Source organism: Schistocerca gregaria, chromosome 5 (genome assembly GCF_023897955.1).
Source record: "Schistocerca gregaria isolate iqSchGreg1 chromosome 5, iqSchGreg1.2, whole genome shotgun sequence".
In the NCBI taxonomy this organism is placed as follows: Eukaryota; Metazoa; Arthropoda; class Insecta; order Orthoptera; family Acrididae; genus Schistocerca; species Schistocerca gregaria.
Window position 1 is genome coordinate 103769175 of NC_064924.1, and position 15569 is coordinate 103784743.

The 15569-nt window shown below is 44.2% G+C and overlaps 1 protein-coding gene across 8 annotated transcripts in view; it reads right to left on the reverse strand.

Moving 5' to 3' along the window:
* The window catches only part of LOC126272688 (hemicentin-1-like), a 1027565-nt gene that overhangs the window by 311750 nt on the left and 700246 nt on the right, over positions 1 to 15569 (reverse strand). For 4 of the 8 annotated variants that reach the window (XM_049975709.1, XM_049975707.1, XM_049975708.1 and 1 more), the window contains exon 5: positions 2001 to 2084. The exons of the other annotated variants lie outside the window; for them this stretch is intronic. In XM_049975709.1, the coding sequence (XP_049831666.1) occupies positions 2001 to 2084 (84 nt within the window). The remainder of the gene's footprint in view (positions 1 to 2000; positions 2085 to 15569) is intronic. 8 annotated transcript variants of the gene reach the window in all.

Below are 15569 nucleotides of genomic sequence, written 5' to 3' on the forward strand. Positions count from 1 at the left end.
AATCTGTTTTTATTTGAAATAAATACTTTTTTTAATTATGGACGATTAGGTAATTTCGCCTCATTGGAATTATTAAAATAGATCATACAGATATTACACTTACGCCACGTCATGATCCGCACGGCAATATTGATAGAAAAAGTAATCTACATATACATCTACACTCAACAAAACACGTTACGATATCCAGCGGAGTGTGTTATGCTACCGCTACGCGATTCCTTTTGCCGTGTGGGAGAAATGACTACAGACAATCCTCCGTATTAGATGCAACTTTTCTAACTCTCTCGTTGTAGTCATTTCGTGGGCTGTATGTGGAAGTATGCAGCGTGTTGCCTAAGTCTACACGGAAAGTACTCTCGGAATTTCAACAGTAAACCCCTCTGTGATGCACATCACCTCTCTTGTAGCGTCTGCCAATGACCTTCAAGCCAGGTAAGCGATCCTGTGAGGAAACGTGCCACTCTTCCTTTGATCTAGCCTATTTCTTCTATTAATGCAACCTAGTGAGGGTTTTAGACTGCTGAGCAAGACACAATAATGGGTCAAAAAAGTGTTTCTTAATTGACTTCGGTCGATATGATTTATATTTACATCGGATTCGTCCTATGAATCTCTGTATGGCATCTGCTTTTCCTATGTTTTTTTTTTTTTTTTCTTTTTCTACGTGGGCAGTCCACTCTAGGCCGCTCCCTACGTTATTACAGTTGTTGCTCTTTCCAGCAATTTGTCATCAATAGCGTAATTATGTTACCTCTCGTATATATAAGTGCAGATATTTTTACATGTGGTGCTTAATATGTAGCCGACGGAGTGGCCGCCCGGTTCTAGGCGCTACAGTCTGGAATCGCGAGACGCTACGGTCACAGGTTCGAATCCTGCCTCGGTCATGGATGTGTGTGATGTCCTTAGGTTTAAGTAGTTCTAAGTTCTACGGGACTGATGACCTCAGAAGTTAAGTCCCATAGTGCTCAGAGCCATTTTGAACCTTAATATGAACACACATCAGTGTGTTTGTTGCTTTTCTCTGTGTCGAACAGTATTTCCAGTAACACGTACCATAATTTACTACCTGATTTTTTCTACACAGTCATAACTAACTACACAACTAAGTGGGCGACGGCTGTCAGCTGTGGTTTCTCGTCCGCGTGTCCACACTTTGACATCTGACCGGTGCCGAGGGACAAATTAGCACCAACGGCTTGTCAGTGCTACATGTACCTGGAGGTACTACCCAACGTAACAACATAAGATATGTAACAGCTATAATAATTAGTCAGTAAATGAAATAAATACTAATGTAATGCTGCTCGGTAGTAATGTAATGCTGTACAGTACTTCGTCCTCAGTCACCATTACACCTTGTATATGAATAGTATATTACATTTATTTACGTTCAGAGTCAACTGCCAGTCCCTGCAACATCCCTGAATCTTTTACAGGTCTTCCTGCAGTTCATTAGGGTATTCTGACATTGCTTCTTTGTCTACATCATCTGCAGATAGCCTCAAGGAGCTTCAGATGTTATTAGTAACGTCCCTAATAAGAGTCCAAATGCAGCAGATGAGGGCAAAACATACTGTATATACTATTTCAGGGTCATGATAAATGTGAACGAACGGACTATGGCTGCACCACACTGCTGTGTGGATCATGACGTGAAGTAAACAAAACATTGTTTTTTGAGATATATCTGGATAATTATCATTGTGGCGACATTAACTTCTCGATAGAAACGAAATAAAGTATTTATTTGAAAAAAAAGTTACTTTACTCAAAGGGAACCTATAAAGTGTTACGATGTATCTTCATTAGGTTACTGATCTGCCAGAACGAGTAGTTTGTATGAAATCTACTTGGAGGGGAGATTCTATGGCAGAGAGACCTGAACAGGTAGGTAACATTCACACGTGCTCGTGTTGGGCAGAAAGCAGGTGTTAGTGAAGCACATGTGGGCCGGCCCTCGGACCTGTGGCGGAGCGGGCGGCACGGTCGCTTACCAGGCTCGGGCGTGACAAAGAGCTCTTCCGCGACGGAGGAGGATTGCTCCTCAGGCGGGCTATCGGTTGTGGTTGTAGGGGGGCCTGCGGAACAGACAAGAAGAGCCACGGTCAGAACACTCTGCTCCGCCTCCGTTGCCTGCATGCGTTAGTCGGTCAACATGCCGCACTCTGGTTAGTCAGCCAACATCTACTTTGCTGCCCGCTAGCCGGTTCCACACGGACGTCCCCAGAAAGAAACAGAAGAAAAAATACACAGTAATCAGTAGGAAAATACAGGTCTGCTATAAATGATCCACTTGTTTTCTAGGCTCTACAGGCTATTATGGACATAAGTGCAAGACATTGTGAGTATTGGTATCTTAATATGCAACCAGTTCAGGGTGTTATTTATTACTTTTGTGGTCTATGAGTCTTCCCACAAACACTACCTAATACTCTTAGCACAGTGGTAACTGCATTTCTGACAGGACTACACCTGTCAACATAGACTAACCATTTTGCGTCCATGTGTCCATACTTCAACACCTGACCTGCTTCCCAGGGGATAATACGTATTAATGGCTTTCGCTTGTCCCGTATACTTGGAAAATACTAAGTATACAAACATGCTACTTCTAATAGCTATAATTACGAGGATGAGTCAAATGAAAACCTTAAATATTTTTTTAAAACATTATGTATTGTGCAGAAGTGGTACAAAGCTGTATCACTCTTCAACATAATCTCCCCGACGCTCAACAAAAGTTCTCTAGCGCTTAAAAAGTGCATAAATTCCTTTAGAAAAAAATTCTTTTGGTAGTCCGCGCAACCACTCATGCATCGCTTGGCGTACGTCTTCATCAGAACGGAACTTCTTTCCTGCCATTGCGTCTCTGAATGGTCCAAACACATGGAAATCAGTTAGGGCAAGGTCTGGTGAGTATGGTGGATGATGAAGACACTCAAAATGCAGGTCTGTGATTGTTGCAAGTGTTGTACGGGCAGTGTGCTACCTCTCACACCTGCTGACTGCAATCCACGTCACTTTGATTTGATTGCAGGACGAAGATGATGTTTTAGGAGATCTGTGTATGAAACACTGGTGACAGTGATTCCTCTAGGCATGTAATGCTCCTAAATGACGCCTTTTTCGTCCCGAAAGAGAGTCAGCATAACATTCCCTGCTGATGGTTCTGTCCGAAACTTCTTTGGTTTTGGTGATGAGGAATGGCTCCATTCCGTGCTCGCTCTCTTTGTTTCCGGCTGGTGGAAGGGAACCCAGGTTTCGTCCCCAGTAACGATTCTTGCAAGGAAGCCATCACCTTCTCGTTCAAAGCGCCGAAGAAGTTCTTGACAAGCATCAACAAGTCGTTCACTCATTTCAGGAGTCAGCTGCCGTGGCACCCAATTTGCAGAAACTTTGTGAAACTGAAGCACATCGTGCACAATGTGGTGTGCTGACCCATGACTAATCTGTAAACATGCTGCAATGTCATTCAGTGTCATTCGGCGGTTTTCTTTCACTGTGGCTTCAACTGCTGCAATGTTCTGTGGAGTCACAACTCGTTGTGCCTGACCTGGACGAGGATCATCTTCCACTGAAGTCACGTCATTTGCGAACTTCCAACTCCATTCGTAGACTTGCTGCTGTGATAAACATGCATCACCGTACTGAACCTTCATTCGTCGATGAATTTCAATAGGTTTCACACTTTCGCTACGCAAAAGCCGAATAACAGAACATTGTTCATCACCCCTGGTGCAAGTCGCAAGTGGAACGGCCATCTTTATACTGATACTGCGACAGTGTGTTTGCATCTGCACTACGCTGCCACCTACAGGCCATTCTTCACGCTGTTTGTAGCACGCTTATTAACTTACAGGACAACTGTGCGAAATTTAGATTTGTTATTGCAAATTTCAGGTTTTCATTTGACTCACCCACGTATTAGTCTGAAAATAAAATAAATACTGAAGTAATGTTGGACACTACACTGTCCTCAGTGGCTAATAAAATGCCTGTTTTTATACCCTCGACGACCTGTATATTTACCAAAATATTTCATGTACAGATGTGATAGATGCACGAATAAAATTGTGAGCTCACCAAGTTTGCATTTATGACTCTGCAGACTTTCTGTTAATGCCCCTCTGATCATATGATACATGTCCAAGTTGTAATCGAGTTAATTCCATACCTTACGTAGCAAGATCCTGTCAAAGGCCTTCACAGCAGCGCTCATGTGTTATCTGAACTTTTCTAGCATTCTAGGCAGTGAGGGTAAGTCAACACGCTCCTTACTCTACCCAAAAAGGAAAAAAGATCACAAGACAGTAGGTCAAGTGACCTGTGGTCCAAGGGACAGTTTGCACACCATCTTCACCACTGCGCCCAATCAAGCGATGCTGAAGTTCGGCGTTTAGCTAGCGATGAATATCGACACTGCAATGAGAAGTTTCCCCGTGTTTTTGTAAGACGATGTTATCGGAATCAGCAGTCAGTTGCGGAGACAAACATGACTGTAAGATATCAAGGTAAGATGTATGCGTCACAATTTTCTCACAGAAAGAAAGCGGGTCATGCAGATTCGTCTGTGACATTGCACAAAAAACATTAACTTTCGGTGAATCTCCTTCATCCGACAGAATTTTATATTCAGCGCCGTACACTCACTGATTGTGGCGATTGAATATTCCTGATAAATCGAAGGTTAGTTCGTCGCTGAATATCACCTTGGAGGCGAAATGTCCATTCTCAAGTGCTTCCTGTACTGTGATGTAAAATTGAAGCCGCATGTCCTAATCTTCGAATTTTAAGTGTTGCTCGAGCTGTAGACGGGTACAGTTTGAAATGTAACCGCCGCCGTAAAATATTACGCGCTATTAAAAGTTCTGGTCTTGCACCTACTATTCATGTTTTTGGACGGTGCACGAAACTTTCCCCGCACCCTCTCCAAGGCCGCATCTGGCACGATGGTCAACCCTTTTCTGCTTACAGACATAACGAGTGTCCCTTAAATGGTCGATACCAATACACAGCATTGTGTTTACAAGGTGGTTAGTTTTCATAATTCCTTCTGAACCTACTTTTAATTCTTGTAACTGATGAGTATGTCGCGCATTACAACACGTAAAAACTCTTTTCTCGCTTTGTCGCCGTTTTGTGAAGGCTCTGCAGTCGTAATGCCAGCTGATGAACACAGCGTGGCTCTGTTTATGCATCAGTCATATTTGTACATGTAATGCTTTAGAAAACATAGAACTCTGGAGACAAAAGAAACATAGCATTTCTGTAGTGTTATGCTACAGTGAAGCGTAGCACACAGCATAGGTACGCATCTGACGAGTACAATAGTGATTTCCCCATTGTACTGCTGCTACTAATGTTTGCTGCTGAGAATTAGGCAATAGCTTCATACACACATGTACTTCAGTTCTCCAGTAGTTCTTCACTTACACCTGTGGTACGTTGCTAGTGCGTAAGTCATTAAGGTCTAGACGGATATAGCTACTTCGTGCATGGAACTGCAGACAGGAAAGTTTTTTGCAGAATGCCGCCAAGGGCCATTGTCTGAGCAGATGGCATGGTGGTATTGGTGCACTGTCAGCCCATGTTCCTTCCTTCTTCAGATAACAGAGATGTGCTCAATAGTAACAGGCCCTTCTCAAAGAAATCTAACAAAGGAGCTGTGTGAGCTGTGTGATTCCACAGTTAGTGGAGAAGCTGGAGCCAACTTAAGAGGAGAATAATAAGCTTCCAAAGGTGAACCTTCAATGTAAGTGTGTGTCTTTTAGTGTGAGAGAAGAGGGCGTTACCTAGCAGCTATGAGAATTGCTGTTGCGCAAGTGGACTGTCGAGACAATGAACGTACGGCGGGCATTAGAAATCTGGACACACTGAACTTCGCAGGACGCTAGGAGACAGAATCCTCCAGAGTGGAACGTTTTCGTGCTAGGCCTTATAAGAGAAGCTTCGCTGTTACTCTTGTGTTAGCCACACTGTCCGCAGAAACGTCTTGAAAGGCTTCACTTGTGCGTGTGAATGACTGTCAGATACATTGCAGTTAGGCTCGCTCCAGCAAAAGCTGCAAGAGCCACCACCTGAGAACGCCGACAATGTACGCAATGCCGGACGAGTCTTACAACATCAACGTCGCCACTAAACCAGTTATCACCTGCTGACACTATGCACTTAGGTATTCTCATCGTAGTCCATCTGATAATGTTCCAGAGAAACAACAAGTACATAAAGGTCCTGATAATTCTCATTAGTATATCGGGCACTCGACTGTTTCCTTATTTCAGTTTTAATGGTGTTCAGATGCAAATTGTTTTGTACCACGGGGCTTACCCCACTTGATCACTACAACGTTTGTTGCTGTAGGGCAGCGCATACTCTTTGCTTTTATTTAAATTAACCTTTCGATTAGTCTGGTCTTGTTCTTCATATCTTCCAATTTGTTACTATTGTTTACATGTCTATATAACTACCGCGCCCCTCTTTTGAATATTACGGTCTTAATCTGCCTACACTGTTTTCGCTTCACACTGCCCGTTCCTATGCCAAGTTAACTACTCCTGGATGTTGTAGCTAAAGTACCACTAATCTGTCCAGTATTCTACGAATTACATTCCAGATATTTCTTTCCTCAACAATTGTTTGCTATAACTGTGAGCAGTTATCACTGGGAATGGCATGTGGGCACTACAGGCACGGAGATATTCAACATTACCCACCACGTGACAAAATGTATAATAGATGCATATGCAGGTACAAATGCAGCTACTACTACAGTTATGTATTTGACTTGAAGAAAGTTTTCTTAAACTTGATGTATTCTTAATACGTGATTCGAAGCTCGCCACTCTATCGCTATTTGTTTTCTATGAATCAGTATTCATTAGAACAGGGTATGGCTGTTACATGATGCCATTCGTTAAGTACATGGAAACTGGCTACAGGAACTATATAGGGCGGACTGATGACAATTCGGTGTCGTAAAAAAAAAAAGAGCGGATGTAAGTGGTGGCTTGCATTAGCTGCTCCTTTACGCTGCTCTCACGATGACGTGACAATATTCATGCACTATTAGTCATACTAAAAAAGCAACAAAGTGAATGATGGAAACCAAGAAGTAGTTCAAAAGCACGTTCAATGCAACTGGCGCAAAGCAGTAATTAGGAAAAAGCAGATTGCAAAGTCTGAAAGAAAGCTAATCGGTTTAGTAACTACTCGTAATAAATTGTGATTCCAAAAGAATTGTTTCTCGAACGAAACATTCATTAAATGACGGCAACTTTCAAATAATTCATTAAGAAATAACTGATGCGTTGCAATCAAAATCTTAATTTTTTCCACGTTACAAATTCCATTCCTCATTCAAACTACGAATAACAACGAAGTTGAAAGTTGAATATCTCCTGTACTCTTCCATAGAATGCTTCTTCTGTTTTTAGTCAGACTGTAGTGATTATGTGAAATTCAGTGTAGTATTCGCATTATGTGAACCATATGGATAAGCTGTTGAGCATCAGTGGATCTTTCATTCAAAGCTTAGTCGCTTACACATGTAAATGCAAAACTCTAAAACCTCTTAGGAAATATCTCATACTTCCCCTTTCTTCCTAGCTGACTGATTATATATATATACAGTGTCAGCCAGTTTGCCGTGGCGTACGGAGCTCCATCGCAGTCTTTAACACTGGTAGCATGCCGCGACAGCGTGGACGTGAACCGTATGTGCAGTTGACGGACTTTGAGCGAGGGCGTATAGTGGGCATGCGGGAGGCCGGGTGGACGTACCGCCGAATTGCTCAACATGTGGGGCGTGAGGTCTCCACAGTACATCGATGTTGTCGCCAGTGGTCGGCGGAAGGTGCACGTGCCCGTCGACCTGGGACCGGACCGCAGCGACGCACGGATGCACGCCAAGACCGTAGGATCCTACGCAGTGCCGTAGGGGACCGCACCGCCACTTCCCAGCGAATTAGGGACACTGTTGCTCCTGGGGTATCGGCGAGGACCATTCGCAACCGTCTCCATGAAGCTGGGCTACGGTCCCGCACACCGTTAGGCCGTCTTCCGCTCACGCCCCAACATCCTGCAGCCCGCCTCCAGTGGTGTCGCGACAGGCGTGAATGGAGGGACGAATGGAGACGTGCCGTCTTCAGCGATGAGAGTCGCTTCTGCCTTGGTGCCAATGATGGTCGTATGCGTGTTTGGCGCCGTGCAGGTGAGCGCCACAATCAGGACTGCATACGACCGAGGCACACAGGGCCAACACCCGGCATCATGGTGTGGGGAGCGATCTCCTACACTGGCCGTACACCTCTGGTGGTCGTCGAGGGGACACTTAATAGTGCACGGTACATCCAAACCGTCATCGAACCCATCGTTCTACCATTCCTAGACCGGCAATGGAACTTGCTGTTCCAACAGGACAATGCACGTCCCCATGTATCCCGTGCCACCCAATGTGCTCTAGAACGTGTAAGTCAACTACCCTGGCCAGCAAGATCTCCGGATCTGTCCCCCATTGAGCATGTTTGGGACTGGATGAAGCTTCGTCTCACGAGGTCTGCACGTCCAGCACGAACGCTGGTCCAACTGAGGCGCCAGGTGGAAATGGCATGGCAAGCCGTTCCACAGGACTACATCCAGCATCTCTACGATCGTCTCCATGGGAGAATAGCAGCCTGCATTGCTGCGAAAGGTGGATATACACTGTAATAGTGCCGACATTGTGCATGCTCTGTTGCCTGTGTCTATGTGCCTGTGGTTCTGTCAGTGTGATCATGTGATGTATCTGACCCCAGGAATCTGTCAATAAAGTTTCCGCTTCCTGGGACAATGAATTCACGGTGTTCTTATTTCAATTTCCAGGAATATATATATATATAAAATCATCTTTTTCGTCATACACATTAGAGATATGAAATTATTTGCCTAGCAAAACTTCACATTTTTCCAACATATTTTGTTGCTCTAGCATGTTGTGTTCCTGTAAGTTGGTTCTGCAGTCTTTTCTTATCCATTTGCAATACGCAAAAAAATTGTTTTTTTTTCACATTCCATCAATTCACCACGCAGTGTTAACCCTCGCTTGCTTTCATTAATCATAGATATGTGTTTGTCAAGTTAATTCCCAAATGCATTTGTTTATTTGTTCTTTCCCATAATAATTTCAAACATGACATTTATCCATTGTTCACTAAGACACTAATCACGGAATGGTTTTCGTATTAAATGCTCCTATGTGATAAATAGAGGTGATAGTACATGGCAGTAGCAGATCGTAACTAATACTACTGCTGGTTCATATGCAAATAACAAATCGTCCATCCATATAAAAATCATGACAAACTTCATATAACACACACAATTTGGCAACAAATAAATAAATAAATAAATAACACACACACATATATAAACTAAAAAAATTTGCCTAAAATAACATCAGTATAGTCCCTACAAGACAAATAAACATAAAAATGCACATTTCTTGCGTACAACTTAATTCATACGCCTTTCTTTGAAGCATAAATATCAACACCCTTTTCATTGAAATTATGTATTATTTAAAACTATCCTTTGTATACAGTGTCAAGAAGTTAAGACAAACCAGTTGAACTATACCAGTAAAGTAATAAAAGTTGACAAATGGGAAAAATGTTCACAGCACACGATAGTGTAGAATACGGTGTTATGAAAATTTTACTTCTTCCTGCATTAAACACGGTATCGTGCATGAAATTATTTACAGCGCTGGAGCCTGAAATTCAAGCAAGTTTATTTATTTACGTTTGCAAGAAGTAAAAAACATCCAAAAAGTCTTTTGTAATGCCCGTAATTCATCATTAACACAAAAAACACATTCTTAATGAACTGTGGCTCCAAGATGCCCGCATTACTCTAATATATGTCGCACTGCCTGGGTACTAGGCAGCCGAAATAACTATAGTGTATGTCAAATTGTCTCAGTGCTTGCCTGAATATTAAGTGCTACACATTGTTGTAATGTATGTCGCATTACTTAGCTGCTAGCATGCTGGATGCTAGGCATTACCATTTTCGGTAATGAATGCCACTTTGCGTGGGTAGTTGGGAGTCTAATGCATGTTGCTTTCTTTAACTGCTAGACAATGTCTAAACAATGTCCAGTACAACAATGTATGTGGCGTTGTCTCGGTGCTACGCATTCCATGTTACTTTAGTGAATGTCGCATTTCCTGGGCGCTAGTTAGCAAATCTCAACTGTAGAGCAGGTAGCATTGCCATGGTGCTAAGTAGTACATACTACAATAATATATGATGCATTGCATTTCGCACGGTTTTTTCAGTCTGTCTGTCGCAAAAGAACCTGCGTTTACGTTCAGAAACGGGCCTCGGTCATCACACAGTTTCTTCGCGTACCACGCATTCTTTTGATACAATTTCGGGAAACGAAACACACCGGTAGCCAGATTCGAGGCACATACTTGGCGATTATGAAACTAACCGCTTACTCTCTCAGCTGCGGACTGCTTGAATACAAGTCACCATCATACCAAGTATATAAGCATGTCCAAAATTTTCAAACTGGATTTTCTCGAAAACGGTTGTTCGCGTGTGTTGGGGTCCTGCTCGTGCCCTACACAACTTATTAATACGAATCAAATCGGTAAGACAGCATCAGCAACTTTCGACGCTCTACAACTGCCGGCTTGCACGATAATACAGAGGAGAGTATACGAAGTTAAAATTTAATGAATGAATTCTCGTTGAGTTGATGTTATTAGCGCCCAGAGTGCCGAATGGCCTGCTCCACCGCACTCCGTCACCCCGACTGCAGAAAAGGTAGCAACCCAGGCAGCTATAGTACAGTGCCCTGCAGGGCACGTATTTAATAGCCCACACCGACAGCATACCACTAATACGCGATGAGAGCAACGACTCTGGACAGACATTGATAGCTGGAGATCACGATCAAATTTTTGCGGACTACGCGCCGGTCATTCGCTCAGAAATGCGTGATTAAAGCCGTCACAGACGCGATGGGCAGTCGGTGTGCCCCTGTGTCGCGAGCTGGTTAGGACAGCCAGTGATGAGTGCAGGGTAGGAGGGGGAGGGGGGGTAGGAGGAGGGGGTGGAGCAGCTGGGTGATTACTGTGCGGCGGCGGGCGTTTTAATCTGTCAGCGCGGTTGGCGCGCCGTATTGCGCGGTCAGCCCGGGTGGCGCTGATCAGGTCTGTGGCCGCGTGTTATCAGGCACAACAGTCTGCCGGCTTCGTTACGTCAAGGCCAGTAAACCCGAAACATCCCGGCCGCGTTACGCCGCGTGGAACGTAACGCGAGGACTCTGCGAGCTTCGCATCAACGAGAGGTACTCATCAGGTTTTAAATACCACCGAGAAAAGTTCAATTAAGGTAATTAATTTTTCATATATACTAAAATGGTATCTGTTCTTTCGGCCATGTCCGAAACAATAGATACCATCCTAATATATATATATATATATATATATATATATATATATATATATATATATATATATATATATATTCCTGGAAATGGAAAAAGGAACACATTGACACCGGTGTGTCAGACCCACCATACTTGCTCCGGACACTGCGAGAGGGCTGTACAAGCAATGATCACAAGCACGGCACAGCGGACACACCAGGAACCGCGGTGTTGGCCGTCGAATGGCGCTAGCTGCGCAGCATTTGTGCACCGCCGCCGTCAGTGTCAGCCAGTTTGCCGTGGCATACGGAGCTCCATCGCAGTCTTTAACACTGGTAGCATGTCGCGACAGCGTGGACGTGAACCGTATGTGCAGTTGACGGACTTTGAGCGAGGGCGTATAGTGGGCATGCGGGAGGCCGGGTAGACGTACCGCCGAATTGCTCAACACGTGGGGCGTGAGGTCTCCACAGTACATCGATGTTGTCGCCAGTGGTCGGCGGAAGGTGCACGTGCCCGACGACCTGGGACCGGACCGCAGCGACGCACGGATGCACGCCAAGACCGTAGGATCCTACGCAGTGCCGTAGGGGACCGCACCGCCACTTCCCAGCAAATTAGGGACACTGTTGCTCCTGGGGTATCGGCGAGGACCATTCGCAACCGTCTCCATGAAGCTGGGCTACGGTCCCGCACACCGTTAGGCCGTCTTCCGCTCACGCCCCAACATAGTGCAGCCCGCCTCCAGTGGTGTCGCGACAGGCGTGAATGGAGCAACGAATGGAGACGTGTCGTCTTCAGCGATGAGAGTCGCTTCTGCCTTGGTGCCAATGATGGTCGTATGCGTGTTTGGCGCCGTGCAGGTGAGCGCCACAATCAGGACTGCATACGACCGAGGCACACAGGGCCAACACCCGGCATCATGGTGTGGGAAGCGATCTCCTACACTGGCCGTACACCTCTGGTGATCGTCGAGGGGACACTGAATAGTGCACGGTACAGCCAAACCGTCATCGAACCCATCGTTCTACCATTCCTAGACCGGCAAGGGAACTTGCTGTTCCAACAGGACAACGCACGTCCGCATGTATCCCGTGCCACCCAACGTGCTCTAGAAGGTGTAAGTCAACTACCCTGGCCAGCAAGATCTCCGGATCTGTCCCCCATTGAGCATGTTTGGGACTGGATGAAGCGTCGTCTCACGCGGTCTGCACGTCCAGCACGAACGCCGGTCCAACTGAGGCGCCAGGTGGAAATGGCATGGCAAGCCGTTCCACAGGACTACATCCAGCATCTCTATGATCGTCTCCATGGGAGAATAGCAGCCTGCATTGCTGCGAAAGGTGGATACACACTGTACCAGTGCCGACATTGTGCATTCTCTGTTGCCTGTGTCTATGTGCCTGTGGTTCTGTCAGTGTGATCATGTGATGTATCTGACCCCCAGGAATGTGTCAATAAAGTTTCCCCTTCCTGGGACAATGAATTCACGGTGTTCTTATTTCAATTTCCAGGAGTATAGGTAAGGCTCACCGGCCACTTGACCATCTTCTTCTTCTGTGCGAATGCACAAACAGTGCCCGAACTCTTACGGGAATCGGCAACGCACAGCAAATAATGAGTATAATGGGCGGGGGCACTACGAATGTATTGCGGAACAATACGTTGAGAATGTGGGTCTCACGGGAGGCGTGCCAGAGATAAATCCCTGCAGTCGCGCTATCCTCTGTGTCCTCCGGAGGCTCAGATGGATAGCCGGCATGGTAGCTCAGCGTGTTCGGTCAGAGGGTTAGCTCCCTCTATAATAAAAAAAAACTGAGTTAATCGATCAACAACGAACTTAGATGGATGTCTTACGACGTTCACCCCGAGCAGATGAAACGAACAAAATGAGTAAAAAAAAAAAAAAAATTGGATAGAGCGTCTGCCATGTAAGCAGGAGATCACTGGTTCGAGTCCCGGCTGGGGCACACATTTTCATGTGTCGCCGTTGACGTATGTCAACACCTGTAAGCAGCTAAGAGTGTTCGTTTAATTGTAATTAATTTTTTATTTGTTTACAGTTATCATGTCTGGTGTAATGACACATACTCAAACCGCCACGATATATTATCGCAGCACGTCTCTGCAGTAGCCTAAACAAATGGCACAGTCCATCTCTACTGAAAATAGTCAAATAACTACTCAGTTTTACTTTTTCGATTGATAATTAGTACAGTATGACTACCCCTTGAGCGCAAGCTTCTGTGTATCAAAAATATTCTGAAATTACGGTCTTATTTTACCTGATATAATCACAAGTACAAACAGAGGAGGGAGAGCGGATAAGTCGAAGCAGTACATGAGGGCCTTTACGAAGGGAGTGAACTGTGTGTTAATAAGGTATGGGATGAAATGCATCGCAATGCATATAACATAAGATGTCCAATATTAAAGATTTGACGGAGCTTTGTAAGATTTGAGAGCGAACAAGGCAGAAGACACAGATAGTATGCCGGTCGTAGTGGCCGTGCGGTTCTAGGCGCTACAGTCTGGAACCGAGCGAGCGCTACGGTTGCAGGTTCGAATCCTGCCTCGCGCATGGATGTGTGTGATGTCCTTAGGTTAATTAGGTTTAATTAGTTGCAAGTTCTAGGCGACTGATGTCCTCAGAAGTTACTACGAATCTTGCGACACATATTTACGAAATTCTCGAGTTTAAACTGAGGCATAGAAACATGAAACCTCGGACACATATTTACAAATCTATCAAGTTTACATTTCGGTTGTTAATGTATCTTCCAACAGTGACATGAACAAAATCAAATCGATATTCGAATTTCTGCCATACTCGCCTAAGGAAGTCCGTCGTCACTAATATAATGGCAGCCGGATCCGGTTCTTCAACTCTTCTAGGTTTTCTTGCAGTGTTGGTGCATAAAATTGTCCTTTAAAAAAACCCATAAGTTGATTCTGTAGGACTAAGTCGGAAAGCTGTTTGACTTCGTGTGACTTTTTCATGGGATACACGGGTGTGGCCATGACTCTTTCCTCACAAACATATCCTACGAGTACAAACCGTTGATATCATTTGCGAATGTTCCATCCATTCGAAGGATCAGTTTGATGTCTCAACTTGAAACGTCTTTGCACTGTAACGGAATTACATTTCGCAAATTCGAGAACACAAAATAATTCCTGTTGCGGCGTAGCCATTTTGCAATATGTGATGATAACCACGCAAAACAGAAGAAAACCTACATCTATCAGTAATGATTATTAACTAGGCATTGTATTCGTTCCTGCAGTAGAAGAGTCATGGCTCAGCGAGCTATAGTTTTGACAACGTAATACTATGTAATACGTATATTATTTTTGAAACACCCTGTATTAATGGGGAGGATACGACCTCCAGGCATCTTCAAACTGTACTTTATTAGTAGCTAGACTTTCCAAGGCTACTTTTGAGTAATTGTAAATGTGTATTCCTTAATAAGGGACACTTTTCGGCATAAAAGTGATAGATTTTAAATATTTATGAACGATTTCTTAATTCTTAGTACTTATTCTGTGAAATAGACGGTTAGTTTGAAAGAAAGGTTTATTACTAGAAGGGGCTCTCAATATGTTCTCAGAGTTAGTGCATAAATAATTCGTATAACACGCCTGTAACCCCTCATATATTTCAGTTGGATTGGTGACAGCATGACAGTACAGAATTAAAGCAAACAAAGTTTGAAAGCAGTTCTACTTTTAAATCAACTATATCTGAGGACTCTGGAGTTTTCTGGCTCGAAAGCCTGCGAGCACCATGAAATTTATGGCTTGTTAACTAGTTCACTACGATAAGGCCGAACTTACTACCCCTACATTTCTGTAATGCCCCTACATGAAGATCAGTGCGCTGAGCAGGAAAATGTACCAACCTGTCGCTCCAATAATATACCACCGGCTTTCTACTCTCCTGGTGCCGATCTACGAGGGTTATCGGTCGAGACTGTTTATGTTCATTTTAAAATACAGTGTTCATTGACGTGGGGAAGCATCTGACAGCATCAGTAAAAACAAATAAAGACGTTAGAGTAGGTTGCTATTTCTCTCAAACACATTTTATATTTATGTTGAGGAGATGGAAATGATTTTTCAGCTGTAGTATAATGTTCTC